This window comes from Sparus aurata, chromosome 4 (genome assembly GCF_900880675.1).
Source record: "Sparus aurata chromosome 4, fSpaAur1.1, whole genome shotgun sequence".
Lineage (NCBI taxonomy): Eukaryota > Metazoa > Chordata > Actinopteri > Spariformes > Sparidae > Sparus > Sparus aurata.
In genome coordinates this window covers 22,510,694-22,530,190 of record NC_044190.1, presented here as the reverse complement: position 1 = coordinate 22,530,190, position 19,497 = coordinate 22,510,694, and the positions used below count along the sequence as shown (strand labels likewise).

General features: G+C 41.1%; 1 protein-coding gene across 1 annotated transcript in view; it reads left to right on the top strand.

Moving 5' to 3' along the window:
- The first annotated feature begins 6,853 nt into the window (after positions 1 to 6,853).
- Positions 6,854 to 19,497, top strand: part of gas2b (growth arrest-specific 2b) — a 24,714-nt gene continuing 12,070 nt past the window's right edge. Inside the window, exons 1-3 of the mRNA XM_030414393.1 lie at positions 6,854 to 7,014; positions 12,235 to 12,487; positions 14,847 to 14,956. Of these exons, the coding sequence (XP_030270253.1) occupies positions 12,265 to 12,487; positions 14,847 to 14,956 (333 nt within the window). The 5' untranslated portion in view covers positions 6,854 to 7,014; positions 12,235 to 12,264. The remainder of the gene's footprint in view (positions 7,015 to 12,234; positions 12,488 to 14,846; positions 14,957 to 19,497) is intronic.

Here is a 19,497-nt window from a genome sequence, read left to right as displayed (position 1 = left end):
AGCTTATAACACACACTAATAATACAGTAAATGTGTATTAATGTATTAAACTATAACTCTCCCGATGGGTTCCCTAAAGTGGAGGCTGGTGTATGAATAGTTCATTAATAACAGTGTTGTAGGCGACAGGTGTAAATGTGTAATGTTCATGTCGTCTTAGGGGAAGTTAATTTGTTGAAAAAAACTGTACAATGATGAACACTTTGAATCTCAGTACAATATGTTATAAAGCAATTAGTAAAAACTGTAATAAACATGACGATAGCTCTGGTTCTGCTGCATTGATTTGTTTGAACTGCTCTAATCGGAGTTCAATGCTGAATCGATGGATCAAATAGCTATCAATACTTTTCCCTCCACTGTTGGTGAACACAGAAGTCCTTGTTGCATCATAAATAAAGACACAGACTGAAGGTGAGAGAAATCACAGTTCCTTCACATGCATACAGTGGCGATTCTGTAATCTTTAAGGGCCCTGATGCAAAAAGATTCCCAGGAGTGTCTCCAACCAGCGTTCATCACCATTATGTTATAAATAATGTGAAAGCAAACGTGCATTTTTCATATCCAGTGGTCATATTAGTAGACTTTTCTAATAAAAAAATTAAAAAAGAACAATTAAAACTTGACAACGTCCACATTGTTGCCCAGTAAATAATTCACATTATAAGGCCGGTGATCATCAACACATGAAAGTGTGTTAGTGTAGGGCCTTTAAGGGAGGTTTAAGAGGGTTTATGCATGACGCATCACAGAGCATCTGAGAGAGTTCTGGTAAATACTGCCTATGAAAAGAGAAATAAAGAAATGTTTCAGTGCACGCTGATACGAAACATCTCCTCACTCACCGGGGACTCAACTCATTCACACAAACGAACGAAGGGAGACGTTGAGCAATTGACGCGACACAGGATCTTTATTAGAAACGCAGACAGACGCAAAGTCATTTCATCAAGGCGCCTTCGGGCTGGAGTGATGTCATTATGACGAACAAATGACTGGGTGATGCTGATATTAGATCCCTCTGTGACAAAGGAAATAACATTACATGAAATGAGAATATGCAGCGAGATATTATTTGTTAGCGTCAGAAAGGGGAAACACAATGTTTTTGATCAGCGTTAATTAAATCCTCTCTCAGTGAAAGGTGGTGTGGCAGTGCTGCTCGTGTGTCTCTGCATCACACACACCTCCGTGTCTTTGCAGTTGCGTGCACGCTCTATTGATCAGTGTGCGTCTACACGTATTATTTGTGTATGTCCTTGCCTATTTTCTTTTTTTTCCCTCCACGCCTTTTGTCCATGTTCCCTAAAACTGAGATGAGTTGCTATGGAGACTCGGATACTTGTGTGAAAAGGAAGTGGTAAAAGAGAGAAATGTGGTTGTCAGGAGACACACTAGGACCACGAGGCTGAAAGAGTGAGCCTGCAGTGTGTGTGCGTGTGTGTGGACTCAAGGTTCAGGTTCACTCAACAATGAAGCACATTCATATTTTTCCCCCTTCTTCTTCTTCTTCTTCTTCTTCTCCTTCTTTTTTACTTAAACCTCATTATGTCACAAAAAGGTTCAGTTATGAAAATGCTCATATATGCTGATGAACCTTTGTTCGTCACCACACAGGGTGCGATCATTCACATGTTGACAGGGGTTAAGCGACTGGCCGGTGATAATACAGCTGTTTCAGGCACTCCATCACTCGATAATTACATTACACTGGTACTCCATTGCTTCCACTCGCTCCCAGTAATCTTGTTAAAATCCCAGTGATTGGAATCACAGTGACAGAGAGACGAATGACGGCGAGGCAGCCGCCCGTTGGAGCTCAGCCCTCTCCTCGTCTGACTGACTCTGAGTGTTTTGAAATGCATTAGGCTTTTGTCAGGTAACCATGGAGCTGCATGGGGCACACAGGTGCTGAAATGCACTTTTAAATGCAGGTATTCCCATCAAAGATCTGTCCATTTCCTGTTTTGCGGCTGCAGGATGAAGAGGAGGACTTGCACAGCGCTGGAGTGAATCTCTGTCTTTATTCTTTCAACTTAAAAGCAAACATGTGAACACAATAGCTGCGCCCGACTCCATTAAAAGTAAAGATGGTTCCTCTTGTTCCTTTTTAGTCTGGCATCAAAGGCTAGTGATTAAGTAACTATGCTGCCCTCTGGTGGTCATGTGCCGACACTCCATGCAAAACCATTTTTCTTTATCACTGTGTTGGATATTGTTTTTTTATATATAGTGAGGAGAATTGCAAAAATATGCCTAACATTAGTGTAAAAAAAAACATATTCCTATGTTTTTACTACCACTTTAGTGCCGATCGAGACTCGAAGGTGGAGTAGAGTAATTTTCCAGACGGGCGCCACATTTAGACGCTCAGTGTGACAGGTAGTTTAATTAAGGAAAAGGTCTGCCCTGCAGCTACTGACCCCCTGGCCTGCCAGCCTGAGCCGAGGTAACCAGTAATCATTTGTCATGTGCAGGAGCAGCTGACAGATTATTTATTAGACATTTATATGAATGCCTCACAGCCACCGACAGGCTGCGACAGTGAGGCAGGTTTAATACTATGTTGGAATAATCAGTGGTAATTATGACAATGCTTTGGCATTATTTACATCACAATAAATTCCTCTGAGATGAAAAAAAGGCAGAGTGGAGTATTTCCTCACCAGACACAGTAGGATGTAGCACATGTTATGAGATATGAGGACTATAAGCATTTCAAGGGACTCCGAAACACTTCATGTTATGAGATCAATGAAAAGCTGAATTCTCTATAGAAAATTCACATGTGATTTGAAAACTGCGGGTTAAGGTCTCTATACACCTTCTATCCCCTGACTGCCTGCCTATTTTTATCCTTGGTAAAGATTTTATCTGTGGTTTAGTCTCCAGCTCTATTTTGTCTTGTTTTAGATTATTTTCCCATTGCTACTTTATTTTATTTTTACATTTTATTTACTTTTATATTCTGCTCTATGTTTTGCACAATGACAACAAAGACTTAAATTCAGAATTCCTATATCTTTGAATTGACTCCCACATTTTGGATTTGTTCAGTGATTCGGATAAAACTGGCATATAGATGAAATCCAGTGTGATTATAGGGGCTAATGTAAATATGGTGATTACTTCCATAAGGACAGGGGGCACAACATAAAAAAAAAAGAAAAGAATTGGTGAATCTCGATGCGCTTGAGATGTATGTTGCAACTTTACGTTCGTTTCGGTTCATTTTTCTATTTCTCGCTGTGCTTATGCTCTGGTTAGGCATAAAAAACACTTGGTCATGGTCAGGAAAATATAACACTATAACACAATAATAACACCTGTGTTGGTTGCCACAATCATGGATGGAGATGGTCTGACTTCCTGGAAAAAAAAGAAATGCCACAGTGCAGACTCAAGCTGCAGTCGCCTGTTTGGCAGCACGTTTTGTAAAAATGTCAATATGGTACCTAACCTATTGCTAACACTAAATCCCAGCGATTAGCCTGAGATAACTTTGACTTCAGTCCCTGTACCAAGCTTCAAAAATACTAGCCTGCTACATTTCTCATTATTGAACCAGGATCATCCCTGTCTGATAAACGCCCTCATCTCTTAAACTTTGTGCATGTTGTTTGTGACATAGGCGTGTTTTATAAAGTTTTTGCCTCTTATGTGCTTAAATAACCCTGGAAAACAAATCCTCCACAGCCACTGAAGACAGGCTGAGCAGTTCAAGACTAATGACTAGAAATCTATGTGTAAAATTGGTGGAATTCTCCTTTAAATGTAAAAAAAAAAAAAAACATTGTCAATTTGTATGACGTTTACGTGTGAAAGAACAAAAAGCAAACTCTGCACTAAAACATTTGCATCTGAACTGAATGTAAAGTGGGAAATGTGCTTTAAGTTTGCAGTTTTCCGATTTCTTTACATACACAACTGTAAAGTATTTCACACACACACGCACACAAAAACAACTATTCACTCACATGAACGTACCTCCTTCCACCTCAAAATGAGATCTGCTCTAATCTGACAGGATGATAAAACACTTGTGAGTCTCTAATAAGTGTGTCCCCATCTGATGAGCCTCAGGTCCTCTTGACCCAGGGGACCAATTTGAGTGGTACACAGCACATGGTGCCCTGTGCTGAATTTTCGACCCCCACCGCCGCCACCACCACCATTGCAGCGGGGATAAGAAGGAGGCGGATTAGGGTTCAGTTGTCTTGGCAACCTGAGATGCCATCTGTCATGTGTGTGCTGATCCACGTCGCGTAGCTGAGACATTGTTTTAATTCAATCATTTTCTCATTGCCAGGCAGATGCCCTGTTGAAATACATGTTAGTGTGTATTTAATAAGAAGGGTGGAATTATAAGACAGGTTTATGTAGGAATAATAATAATAACTGAATAATTTAACCTAAAACACAAACACCGTAGTTTGATCCTCCAAGCAATAACTTAGACATTTTGGGAAATCCGCTTTCTTGCAGTGTGTTAGGCTAGATGAGAAGACTAAAATATCTATATCTATTTTCAAAACATTATTATAGTGGCCAGATTAATTCACGATCATGCTACATTCACTGTGCTTACTGTGTGTTTCGCCTCTTTTTTGGCAAATATATTTCATCAGTCAATATATCATTTTATGGTTGCTTTTGTTCTTTTTGTGGGACTTGACAATAAAGATATACATAATACCTCCAGCCTTCTCCTTTATGTTGCGCCTGTTTACAACCTGACAATGTTGTCTGGTTTCCTTTTTTACAACCCAGGCTGCATTCCAGATGCTGAGGGACTATTTATTAACTCTGTGGGTGCATCTGAGTCATTATTAAATTGGTTTAACAGGTCTTTAAAACATCATCAGTATGTCTGTTACCTGCTCAAAGGCACATGGCCTATATAACAAGGACAGGATGTGATTCACAGTTTAGCGCTCGCTGCCTCAGAAGCACAATGCACGTTGGAGGCTCGTCGTGTTTCAGCCTCTTTTGGAAGGAAAGGAATTGAAAAAAAAAACAATACAATGTTTTCATGATATCTAATCTTAAATGCATGGTGCATGAAGTGAGACTAATCCTGCAACACACACACACACCCACGCACCCACATTAATATTCACAATAGCATACTGTAGGTCAGATGAATACTAACCCGTGCAAATGAGCAGGAGGGCAGCAGGGTGGTGCACTGATGGAGGAAGAGGGGAGGGTCTGATAGACGCGGTGACATGAGGGACTCGTCCCCTGAGAGAGGGCTGCAAATGAACCAGCAGCCACACCTGGGACTTCACCACACACACACACACACACACACACACACACACGGAAGAGGTAAGAATATTGGGGTTAGCTTGTGGTTGCTTCCACCACCTACTTGACCGATTGAGGCCCTGAAGCTGCTTTCCACTGTTATTAAAGAAGTTAAAAAAAAAAGCCTAATCCTTTGAGGAAGTGTAATTACCGCCTACATTATATTCGCAGCAGTAATTAAAATATTAATGAGCAAAAAAAAAAAAGGAGAAGAGATATAACTATTCAATACAGATAATGAGCCATTTCATGTCAATCTGAACGAGATGGATCTGAAAGCATTTGGATTAGTATTTCTGTACTTTGAAATAAATGCTCACTGTTAAAATTCATTATTGAACAAAAGAAAACAAATTATAATCATTGTATGAAATGCACTACTACAGTGGAAACTGGTGGCAACTAGACAAGAAACGGTCCAACGTTAGTCTGCACAGCCCCAAATTTAAAGCCGCTATGTGCAGGATTTGAGAATGTCTTACTTCAGTGCCATCTGGTGGCACAAAGGTGGCACTGTAGTTTTAGCATATCATAACTCCATGGAGCGTCTGTGCACACACTTGCAGTACGGCAGTGTCAGTCGGTTCAATCCTTTCTGGTCCATCTGTGACGATCTTCACAGCCTGTAGGGGGCGCAAGATCTGAAGCAAGTGACAGGTGAATGTGGCAGACAGAACACAAAATATACATAGCAATAATACATTCTTTTGAAAACATTTTGATGGTTTAATCAACAGGCTCTTTGCGCCTGTGGTGGAGTGCACAGAGACGCAAACAGCCACAAACACGTCCAACCTTGAGGAGGTTGGATGTCAAGAAAGACAAGGAACAGAGCTGAGACATGCCTTGTCCACCAGCCGCAGACTTTGCATCCTCAGGAGAAAGAAAGCTGTCATTTTCTTTAGTCTGTGGCCCAACAGGTGAAGTACCTAACACAAGTAAAAGTGCAGTTATTAATGAGATATGTAAGCATCGAACACGTACATGTAGGCCTGTACATCTCATTAGATAAATAAGATAAATCGACTTGAATATAACATGATGAAAAATGACAGGGTTGTGTGTATTATCAGGTTTAAACAAGAAGTTATATTAAACACAATGCGCCTCAAGACTACTTCTCTACTCTATCAGATTAATGTAAGAGGAAAATTAAAACTGCCCTAAATCCTGGTTGAATGGTCAATACAGGGTATTTTATAAATTGTGCCTTCAAATTACAAATAATTCTTAATTATGTGATTGATATTCTCTCATTTTATTCCCTTCATATAGTAAACTGTGAACATTTTGCAGCTATGAGCACACATGAGCTGTGTTTGTGAGCTGTCACAGGGAATTGAAATAACTTTCAATTACCTTTGTAAGAAATTGCTCATCACATGTCGGATAAAGTTTTCAACCAAAGCAGCAGAACAGAAAGGAACTTGACAAGCGAGTCACCCGCTGTGATGATCTCCAGTCACCCACCTTGTAAGCTGACACCACAAACTTGCAGGCGTGTTCGGGGGAGTTTGTTTTAAAAGTGATGGCAGCCCCTCTGCAGCAGCACTGTGAACTTTTACTACATGTGGAGAACCTGAGGGCGAGGAACATCTGGCTCTGAGTGATGTACGAGAGGGAGAAATAGGGGCGAGAAGATACAGTGAAGAAACTTTTATCAAGAAGGAAATCTCCTGAAGGATTCTGCTGTCACCGTCTGTAAGTATGTTTACCGTTTAAAGCTCCATCTCTTTTAAAAAAAATGTTTTATGAGTAATAAATGAGGTGTTTTAATTAGGACATTGATGACGGTAGAAACGCGTTATCATGAGGCTGTGTCTCCCTTTTGCCTTATCTGCCTTTTCGTTTAAAAGCAGGTCCTAACTTTTAACTCATTGCTATTTTGTAATAATAGATAGATAGATAGATAGATAGATAGATAGATAGACTTTATTTATCCCACAATGGGAAATTACAGTGTAGCAGCATTACACACAGAGACAATAACAACACAATGAAATAAAAAGAACAACCTAGACATATTAAAGCAATTTAAAATGCAATATAAAACATTTATAAAACTGTATAAATCAGCAGTATTGATCGTAGTGCAAAATAAGTAAAAAATATATATAAAGTATGTGAAATGTTGTCTTTGTTCTTTATGACACAGCAGTTTCAGAATTTAAAGTAGTTGGTCAGCTTATCAATCTTTTCTTAATTCTTTTATATTTTATGACTTTTTTTGCACGGGCTTTGTTGTTCAGTGAACAAAACAAATAACTAATAATCATCCAAAACAAGATTTGAATTTTTTTTTTTTATCTCACGTGTAGAAAGGAATCGTCCGACGTGCTAGTGTGGTCTGACCCTTCCTGGCCTCGGTCACAAAAAGGTTGAGTCAGAATTCACTCAATGAACTCACTGTTCTGAGGCGGTCACCGTTTATTTACATTACTCACAATAACATACTCGATGGGAGATTCTTTATAAAATCTCGGTGCCAAAGTTGTATTTTATTGTGTTTCAGTGGAGCTGGCGCACAGTGAGTCTCCGCTGTCGAGCAGCAGGCGGCAGACCTTTCCATCCTGTGTTGATCTCAGGTTTATTTAGTCTAGAAGCAGCTGAAGAGAAGCCATAGGGTGAGAGCGCCGCTATAGCTGAAACCTGCACATTCAATACCTGTTGTTCATTTGGTTTTACATGACCTCTTTTTAAGATGACACAATCCTGCAGCCGACACCAGAGACAGCAGATCACCGACTCAAAGCTGATGCTGCAAGCAGCGCTGCGGGGCGTCCGCAAAGTTATTAATCTGGATATTTTATGAAAACTTTCTGACACACAGAGACTCTGAAGAACAGAACTAGAATGACGTCAGGTCAAACTCAAATACTGAAACTCGTGTTCACGACTGAAGACATGATTCTGCAAAAAGGCAGCGACACGCATGGTGCTTGAACAAAGTAAACATGAGAGCTGCGTCTGTCATGTAAGGAAACAGGATTTCTGTTAACTAGTTGTGAAGTTAGTTGTTTACCAGACAGGCGCTTTGGTTTCATTCTCTGGAGACACCGCTGTTCGAATCATCCATCACCCTGTCATCTCGCACACATACAGCACACGCTCAGGCATTTAAGCCAGTGCTCCCTCTAAGAACCGTCATTTTCACGCACATTTTTCAGGTCGGCTGGTGTGTAATTTTGGCTGCTTCCCGCTAACAGCCGGTTGGGCTGCAAGGATGTTCGTTTTTTATTGTGAAGACACAATTAAAGGCTGTGAAATAATACTAGAGCTACTACTGCTTTGGAAACATTAAAGGTTTTGCAAAGTAAATGAGGTGGAATAGAAAGGGATACATGCACAGGCCTGTGTGTGTGTGTGTGTGTGTGTGTGTGTGTGTGTGTGTGTGTGTGTGTGTGTGTGTGTGTGTGGGTGGCACCAGTGTGTGTGTGTGTTTGCAGACATGGGCCCTCAGCTCTGCAGGAGTATAAAGGCTGCCAGTGTCTGAGATCTAGGCCCGTACGTGACCTTTGCCTCCTCGTCCCAGTAGAGGCATCCTGTAGCGGAGGTGTGAATATTGCACCTGGATGTTTTTGTTAGAGACAGAGGCTCTCATGCCCTGATGGTCAACCTGTAAACCAGCCTCGAACTTGGCAGGCGGCCCCCTTCCACATATACCTGTCCCACATCCACATGATTTGTTTACAGAAGGCCCTTTTCACTATACATCCAGTCAGAACCATCGGTCTACAACATCGTCAGTGAGCCTGGGATTCACTGACATGCGCTGTTGTGAGTGTGTCTTGGCCCTGCTTTCTCTGTGATCATGTTGCGAGGGGATTTGTCATCGAGTTTACGCTGATGTCAGGCAACTTTACTACCAACTACAATTGAACTTGTAAAGACGGTCTGAAACACTGAGCCACAGGTACTTAAATGAAAAAAAAAAAAAAAAAACACAGGTGGTTTCGCAACAATAAATGAGCTCAAACAACCGGCTGCGATGCCGCTTGTCTGGATCCTAAACATCTGTCCTCAATATGTGCTTTCACTTGTTTGTTTTTTTTACTAAAGATAAAGTTAAAGATGAAGTTCTTATAAGCCATAGAGGCAGTGCGGCTCTAAGGAAGGAAGACTAAATCTGCCTTTGTAGATATTCTGACTTTTTTCCAATAAAACAAGCTGTTATGTTAATGTGCTACTTTGGCTCAGATGCAACATCCTCTCACACGATGTCCTTTGTTGACACAACAATTTTAAATTTTCACTACAAGTGAATATTGGCCCCAAGTATCAGTTTTCAGTCTTCTTGATTTCTAATGATCAGCATTGGTATCTGTCTTGAAAAAAGCCGTATTGGTCGACCCCTATAAGGAAATGTAATGCCTCACAGAGCAGCTACTGCTGCCGATTCTTACAGCTTGATTCACTCGAGCACCGCTGCATAGCATTCTGGCCATTCTGATGCCAATTGCCAACCTTTCTAAACAATGCTTGTGATTCCACCAGGCTCAGTGTCACGCAAGAGCCCAAGAAGAGGCCCTTTGCTCTATCGCTTCCTCTATCTATGACAGGAGCTGTGTCATAGAGCTATGATTGGTGAGGTAATCAGTATCCCTGCCCTCTCATTCATTTGAATGATGACTGTGTGATCGACTTGATCGTGTCACATGCAGGCACAGATTCTTTGAGGATTTCTTTGTAACATGAATTCTGTATTTCTACTGTTTACCAAGTAATTGGTGCTACAAAAGAAAAAAAAGATCAGAGAATTGAAAGCTTTCCAGAGCGATAAACTTCAGTCTCACTGTATTTAAAACCTTTGTGCATCGTTGGCATTTGAGAAGCCTGAACTGTTTATCAAACCTGACTCCTTAGTTCTGGCCTGTTTTCTGTCTGAATGCCAGCTCGGTCTTGCTGCTTTACAATTAGACTTTAAAGTCAGTCATGTGGCACAAACCGAGCCGCCGTCTCTGCTGTATATTACCCAGCAGACCCACTGACCCACTGCATGTGTTGTTGTCTTAATTCCAGCTGATTAGCAGCGAGAGTTACTGGCAGTCAGAGCAAGTCTCTGCATGGGGCTGAGCTTTATGATGGAAGCTGCTCTGGGAACAGGACAAATGAGCCATGTAGCGGCACCGGGAGACTGGCTCGGGGCTGTAGCTGTACGTCTTATTAAACCTGCAGTCAGTCAGTTTAATCCCTTTGATTAATGATCGCGCGTATTGTTTGGCTGTGAGTATAAGATCCACGCATTGGGAGCCAGCGTGTAAAAATTTGTTTCAGCGTGTTATTATGTGCAAGACAGCTCTGTGTTTTCACTGCCACCATTATAACTCTCAGAAAACCATTATGTTTTAATTATTTATTGCTTTCTTGAAGGATAGCTTCACATTCACTCCAAGACTGCCTTTAAACAATACTCACAAGCCTTTCATCAAATAACAAGAGGCTTCAACAATCGCACAAAGGAATGTGTGTTCGGTCCATAATTCTCTTTTGATTACTGCTCAGCGAGGCTACATGTCTGAAAAAGAGAGGGGATATTACACAAAAATGACCTGGTGAACAGAAAATGAAGATTTATACTTTGCATGAAATGATTTTGTTTCCCATTTCTTTCATGGGAAGAAGGGATCTCTTTACAGATGGGATGAAGAAGAGGAATTGTTAACTCACTACTTTTTGACAGTAGCAAAGTATTTAAAAAATGTTGAGAATATTTACAAAAACTCTTTCATGGAAATAGGATTCAAAAACATACAAAGCAATTGACTACATGCACTGCAGTGACTGTGACTGAAAAAAAATATCATTATGGAGGCACATGTCCAGGTGCCAGCCCAGCCCCCAGTATACAATGTCAGCAGTTAACGTTTCTGCAAACCACAGATACTTCCGAGGTTGACACTTCTTCGCATTAAATGCTTATTAGCCACCTTTCCCATTAGGAGGAGGGGGGAGGACGATGGCGTTACTGCAAGCCAACAAGGCCGACCGCAGTTTGCGTAATTATGAGTTGACACACACTGAAATAATGTTTTGATTAAATTATTTATTATTACCAATTTTTCCTTGGTCTTGCTTGTATTAATTCATTAATTTATCATGTGGTTTACACATCAATGAGGCTTGTACAATGTTTGGATCTGTCTTAATGTTGTATTGTGGGTTCACCAAAGGGACTTATACACAATGAAGCTTAAGAAATTCAAGTAAGCAGTCAAATCGTAGATATTTACTTGGTAAACTACAAATAGCAACAGTGTAAATATGAGAAATCTAACGTAGTCTCACTGATTTATTCATGCTAATGTTGGACTGTTCAGGTTGTCTCATCACTCTACTGGAGACAGTCCTGAACAGTTCCACAGAAATGTGAAGGGAAGCTGCTGTGTGCTGCTCTTAAACAGAGATGGGGCCGTTAACCACACATACATTTCCTAGACCAACTAGTCTGTCTTCATCTCTGAAGTCTTTCCTCTTACAAAAAAACAAGAAATAATGTTTGAAAACTCTCTCTAAACCTCTCCTTTATGTCACTTGTCTAAAACGGTTTTCTAGTATGGCGTCTTCTTCGCCTCACTGTTGGTAACTAAACTACACTGGCTTCACTTCTTATCCCTCAGGATGGAGGGCGGAAAACACCCACTGGTACTTGACATTTGGTAAGAACTGCAGTTGAAGTTGCAACTAAAATTAGATTTTCATTTTATGTGAGGTGTTTTCATACAGAATGTCTTTGGTTTTACAAGAAAAAAAAAAGGAAAAAGATTAACCAGTTGGTTTGGCAAAGTTTCTCCTCCCTGAGCTTCTCTATGGAGCAATCCGAGACTGGCTCATCCACTGCGAGGGAGCAAGGCAAAGACTGATGCAAAATGTCAAAACAGAACCCAACAAGAGCATAAAAAACACTCTTATTTGATTCACCAGGGTCCATCAAAGACTGATTGGAGCTGAAGCATGGACAGTGAAGTGGAAGCGATGAACACCAGCCTTGACGTTCCACTGAGCCCGAGGCAGCTGACTGGATTGGGGATGAACTGTCTTCTTGGCCAAAAGTACAGACACTCTGGACCAGGACTCGCCTGTCCTCAGGAGTACAACCAGTGGCTGCCCTACCGCCATGACGCCAGCCTCCTGCCCATGAAAGAAGACCTAGCCTTCTGGCTCAACACCCTCATTGGTGAGACAGTTTTCCACCATTGATACTGATGCCAAACTCTGGTCTGGACGTCAGCTACAGTAAGATTCTCAATACAAGGGGTTACATTCAAGAACTCAAACGTCTGTAAAACTGAAAGCTGGAAACATGCATTGTCTTTTACAAAATACCCACCACTGTTTTGAATATGTGCAGCTATATTAAAATAGAGAATGTGAAGTGTTTAATATTTCTGTATTAAAGGTGTTACTGATCACATTCAGCCACAAAATTTGTCAGTCCATCTCCCGACTATCATTGCATTCACGTCACAACAACGTCGCTGTTGTTCGAATCATCTGCCCCATCAAGTGATTGCCAGTTTGTCACATGACCTAACGTTGCAAACACCAGCTAGCTAACATTAGGGTGTACAGTATGCCTCAACCACTTAAAAATCCACAAACTGGCAACAACTACAACACACGGACACCATTTGATACCAACAGTGTTAAACTATTGGCTCAGAAAACCTTGTGAGAAGCTGGAACCAATCATCGGAATTCTTACACAGAGATAAACAAAACAATCATTTTGGACCTGACAAACATTTTTAAAATGATAAACTCAAATTAATATTAATGTTTTTAAGGAAAAAATACACTTTGATTCTGCACCTCAGATGTGTCATTTTTGATAGGACCTTCAAAGCTGAGGCTGGTAAGTTTGTAGAAACCAGCAAGAGCAAGCTAAAGACAGCCTCATTCACACACAGCTTGTCAAATGCTGAAGCTTTGGGATTGAATGTTGGGTCGGATGCTGTCCTTTAACCTCAGATTTAGACAAGGTAAGTTACCAAAGCATCAGTGTTTGACAAGTTGGGAATGAGACTCAACTTTTCTTACAAATACGACCTTCAACCAAAAACCAATCAAAAAATCCACTGACTCTTATACAAGGGAGTTTAAAAATGCCAACTTCTCTCTCTGTTGTAGGTGTGCTTTGTGCTAACATTGCTAACCACTGAAGGAGGCTGCTATTGCTGCTGCTATGGCCTTTTTCGGCACACAGGACTTGTGCTAGTGGTACTCAGTTAGTTGCTGAACGACAGTTTGTCACTGCCTTTGCTGCTCACTCCTTCTTTGAGTCAGGGGCTGTGTTCTTTGTGCTACAGAATTAGCCAACATAGCAGCTGAAGAGGAGGCTCAGAGGCTGTGTACTGTGATCACAGCACATCATCATCATTGCTAATCGCCCAACTACCTCCTGTCTCACCCACATGTAAGAAGATACCTAACATTATCGTAATGAACAATAAACTATTGTTAGTACTCTATGCTGTCACACTAGTATGTTGGTGCAAAATCTGGCTGCACTTTCTCTGCTATTCTTTTGCCACTAGCTCGCAAATAACTAGCAGTTTATCTGCCTTATCTTGTGAAAGACATGCAATGCGTGCACGGACAGATCACGAACAGTTATCACTGTTATCTACAGATGAATGACCCTTAAGAGTTTGAAACTAGAGTGAAAAAGCTGTAGTCACATTGAGCATGGAGGCCCATTAACCTACTTATTATCCCAAATCCTTGAAATACCTCCCCATTAGGGGATCTGTGGCTGGGACTCCAGGGAAAGGGACGTTTCATCCCACTGTACTGCATTGTGAGGGAAAAGCACAAAGGGTGTGCACATGCCTCAACCTGTTGGAGGATGTCTGGATAGTGACTGACTGAAACAGGATGAGTTTCCGACTAATGCTACGCTAAACTAAAGTCAAATTTGCTCGTGGGCCGAAGAGTAATAGGTGCTGTGATCAGAAAAGTGCTTTGTTTGTGTTAAGACTAAAACGTCAAAGCTGATTTCCTCATTATTATTTGTCACTTCACAGCTCATCTCAGATGAAAAATTCCTGTGGCTGCATGTAAATCCATAAATCAGAAAGAGACCTAAGCCATAAACAAAGTTATCTTCCCCCTTTTCTGTGCAGATAGTGATTTACACGCTAATCACGTTTTACTCAATTTTTCACAAGATATGTGGGGATTTCCTGATTAGTAGTATCACCTTTGCTGAGTGAAATATGGAGACCCCTGACAGCAGTCTTCAGCAGCTCCTTTACGTTTTTCTGTACATCTTTTAGCAGCACTATTCTGATCTCTCCTCCCCTTTGGAAGACAATTATAACTGTGAACTGTGGCTTACATGTACAACCTTTTGGTGTCTTTCAGCTGATAAATTTATTATAATATTATTCAGTGTTGTTTAAATTGTTTTAACCAACTCCTGAAAAGATTTGGGCTATTATTCTGTGAAAATTGTTGAAAAAAGAGAGCATTGAGCCTCACGTATTGACCATGAGTAACTGTAATGAATTCAGTGTTTGTGTGCTGATTCTCAGGTGTGGATCTCACAGCGGACAGTCTGATGGAGAGGCTGGATAATGGCGTTCTGCTCTGTCAGCTTGCACAACTGCTGCAGGACAAAATGGTCCACAACAACAATGGCAAGGTGCTGCAGCAACACAAAGTCATGCGAAGGTTCACACACAAACATGCAATCAATGATAAACTAATGAGTGCAAACTCATTTTACCAACCACGCTCTTTTCAGAAGGGTGGCATTTGGTTGTGCACTTTGATACTGCGAACCTGTTTAATACATGACGAGGACGTCAGTCGTGTCCCGATGCACTCAACAAAAACACAAAACTTTTGTTACACTTTCATTTTGCTTGAGTTGATGTCAAAGATCTGAGCCTTTTTCTGTGTGCACAAAAGGTTTATTTCTCTCAAATTTGAGAAGCATTAAAGGAGAACTTCGGTCGATTTCAACATGCAGCTTTATCGCTCAAGCTACCCTTGACTAGCCAGTACCGAAAACGCCAACACTTTTGGTCCACCCCTAACAGGGCTCCTTGAACGGAGAGTTAGCATTGACAGCTAACAGCATGGGGTCAGAACTGAAAAAGTGCTCCAAATCTCACCCCAAAAGGTATGCAGCATGAGCAGACACCTAAGAACACAGCACTGTAGCGTTTATGACTCACAATAAATAAAAAAGTGGTTAAAACAGTGTGTTTGTGCAAGCAGCTACATACCATTTGTTGACATCCCTGTCGTCCGGTAGACCAAACTAGTCGATCCGTCGAGCGTGCGCTTACTCCCTCACTGGCAGAGACGGAAACTTGAATTTTGCAAACAGAAACGTATTCCAGCATTTTCGTTTTTCTGTTCATAACGTGCATGTTCATGTTACAGTCTGTCATGAGCCATTAGCCTTAAAATAGCCTGTTATTAGTCTATTCGCTCTGCACCGAGAGCTAGCTTGTCTGCTCATGCTAATGGTTCTCACAGAGAGCAGAGCAGAGAGTCCGTGATGATCAAAGCAGCGCTAGTTACTGAAAATGGTACGAGTTTGTGCAATACCCAATTGTGGCAATAGAATGAAGAAATATAAGAATATAAGCTTCCACCGTTTGCCTCTCTACAACCCCAAAACATCACCGTTGTGGCTGGTCGTCATTCAAATGGACGTGCAAACTCTGTTTGAACTCTGTGCGGGTGACACACTGTGCGCTATCCTGGGACACAGTAGGCTGTATTATGTCCCACTCCTATTAGCATAGGCTTTCCTCCTCTGTATCCATTTGGACACAACATCCACAAGAGCACCACCAGGTCGCCGATGTCCTTGGCCGTGAAGCAGCCTCTGCCTGTTCCGCTCTCTGCGCCTCTCTCTCCGCTCTCTCGTTCTCTAGTGCAAGTAACTCCTCATCTGTATACTCCGGTTCGTACAAATATGGTCTACCGTCGAATTCAAAAGGTTTGTCGTCGATGTCTTCCACTTCGACATCAGACAAGTTCTCCATCGTGACTATTTCGGAAACAGCTTCGGACTCTCTGCTCTGCTCTCTGCAAGAACCATTAGCATGAGCAAACAAGCTAGCTCTCTGTGCAGAGCGAATAGACTCATAACAGGCTATTGTAAGGCTAATGGCTCATGGCAGGCGGTAACATGAACATGTACGTTATGAACAGAAAAACAAAAATGCTGGAATACGTTTCTGTCTGCAAAATTCAACTTTCCTTCGCTGCCAGTGAGGGAGTAAGCGCACGCTCGACGGATCGACTAGTTTGGTCTACGACATGGATGTCAACAAACGGTATGTAGCTGCTTGCACAAACACACTGTTTTAACCACTTTTTAATTCATTTTGAGTCATAAACGCTACAGTGCTGTGTTGTAAGGTGTCTGCTGGTGTTGCATACCTTTTGGGGTGAGATTTGGAGCATGGTAAGACGCTTAAAACACAGAGTAAAGTTCTGACCCCATGCTGTTAGCTGTCAATGCTAACTCTCCGTTCAAGGAGCCCTGTAAGAGGTGGACCAAAAGTGTTCGCGTTTTCGGTACTGGCAAGTCAAGGGTAGCTTGAGCGATAAAGCTACATGTTGAAATCGACCGAAGTTCTCCTTTAAGAACATTTAAGGGATTTGCTAGAGTGGCTTTTTAATGTGAGCAGCCCAAGACACACCTGTGCATTAATTGTGTATTGTATCACCCACCTACAAAGCTGTACCAAGTTCCCTCCCCAGACAGCTTAACAACCATTCACACCTGGGCTCAACTAGCCCTAGCAAGCCACATGAAGGCTGGTTGGGTCAACGACCCACATGTGGCCCTAACGACTCTGAAACTCAGAGCTCACACGTGTCCTTAATGACTCTGTAAGGACACTCCCACGCAGAGTTTTAAAGCCTGCAACAAGGGGCGGATTAAGTCATTTGGGGGCCCAAGGCAAACCCAGTCATTGGGGCCCTCCACGTCCTCGTATTGCACTGACAAAAAGTTTTATTCTCACCTAAACACAAGGTCTTCAATGCGGGCAACAGCAAGTAGGTTCAGCCTGGATATTGTTGTATCTTGTGTTACTACTTAGTTGAGCTAGAGCCGGGGTCACCAACATGGTGCCCACGGGCACCAGGTAGCCCCCAAGGACCACATGAGTAGCCCTCAGGCCTGTTCTAAAAATGAAAATTGAATATTGATATTATCTGTTTCCCACCATTTTAAGTCATTGTTGAGAATTATTGTGAGAAATAATTAACGTGATCAGTGTCTTCACATATATGAGTATCATTAATCATTAATAATCATATATATCATATATATATATATATATATAATTTGTTATTTCAGAAGAGTGTATCAAACTGGTAGCCCTTTGTATGACTCAGTGCCCATGAAGTAGCTCTCAGTTTCAAAAAGGTTGGTGACCCCTGAGCTAGATAGTCCTTAGAAGAGAAGGAATTCCAACACTACTAGAAAGGCTGCAAGTCATTTTGACTGCTAGATTTTAAACTCTATAATCTCTCATGTAAATACCCAGCTGAGTGATGAATGCATTCATTGTGTCATGATATTTTTTTTTAGAAAAAGAAATAATACCAAAATGTACATTTTAACAAGTTTAATTATACATTTATCAATATTCATATCATCGCACACAGTAAACCGTAATTATTGCATATATTTATACAAGATTTTAATAGAGAAAACTCAGAACAAGAAAATTAACTATTAAAGTAACTTATTTGATTATGAAACATTTTATTTTAACACTTAATATATAATAAAATGAATAATAATTATGGAGCCAGAACAGTGACTTTAAAATTTGGCATCCAAAAAAAAAATTGGCATTGAAAACAAAACCAGTACTGAAAAAGGAAACACTGTCATTGAAACATTTGTATTGAAAACAGTTGTATTGGCATTGAAACAAGTATTGGCACTGAAAAAAGAAAGTAATTCAAATCATTCAAATCCGAAAATCTTATGATTTTATTTTATTGGGATTGTTTTGTATTTTTCAATGACAATCTTCATGTCACTTTTTTTTCAGTGACAGATTTTCAGTTTCAACTTTCTGTCACTGTTTTGGCGTCGAGAGGGAGGGGCCTGAGGGGAGGGGCAAGTAGAGCGTGGTTTGCATATCATTTGAGAAGGTGATGGCAGCAGCCTGCGGGAAGGCGGGGCTGGACGCTCCAGCCATAATACACCATTTTAGGGCCCGTGTGCCGGCCGTCACTGGGCAGCACAGAGTCCAACTACCTCGCAGACTTCTGGCTTCTGGCTCTTGCTGTTGTCGAGTACCTACGGCTACATTCGGTGTCACTCGAAGAAAGGTTGACACTTTTGGTAGTTTTGATAAAAAACTGTTTGCTTTCCTCCTCTTCTCCACTCCACTAGCGTAACTCCGCTTCATTTTTCTCAACTCAAAACCTCTCAAAACTGCGCCAACTACTTTGTTTTGCTACCGTCTTCCTGAATCAAGCGTGCACATGCACAGTAACATGGAATAGTCCATTGCATGAGAAGGGAGGGGGCAGCAGTCGAAACAATCATGATAGCATTTTTATGTATTTTTAAGCGTGCAAATAAAGTCTCAACTCAACTCAACTCAACTTTATTTATAAAGCGCTTTAAGCAGCCGCAGCTGGGACAAAGTGCTGTACATAAAACATAGGAAACAACAAATAGAATAAAATAAATAAAAAAACAATAAAATAATAAAAATGTTAAAACAAGACTAAAGACTAAAACAATAGTAATTGCTTTCAATCGAAGACAACTTTATTAAATTGGTTTTTATGAGATAATGAGTTTAAGAGATTATGAGTTTATGAGTTTGGGGGCCCCTGGAAATCTCAGGGCCCCAGGCAATTGCCTGTGTTTGCCTAATGGTAAGTCCGCCCCTGCCTGCAACTCCCCTCCAGTTGGTTAGAACTGAAGAAGCCTCTTAGATGAGAGCTGAAACGTCTTCAAGAAACTGAAACACATCCAGTTGTCTACGATACAGCACTTAAAATTACCATGACCTGGTTGACTGAGAACCTTCATCAACATGCTGTTAATCAGCCTTGTGTTAGGCCACACCTGTCAGGTGGATGCATTATCTTCACTAAGGAGAAAAAAAGCTCACTTATAATTTTAAGCAAATGTGTGCTCAAAGTTCGAGACATATAAACCTTTTGAGTGCAGAGAAAGAG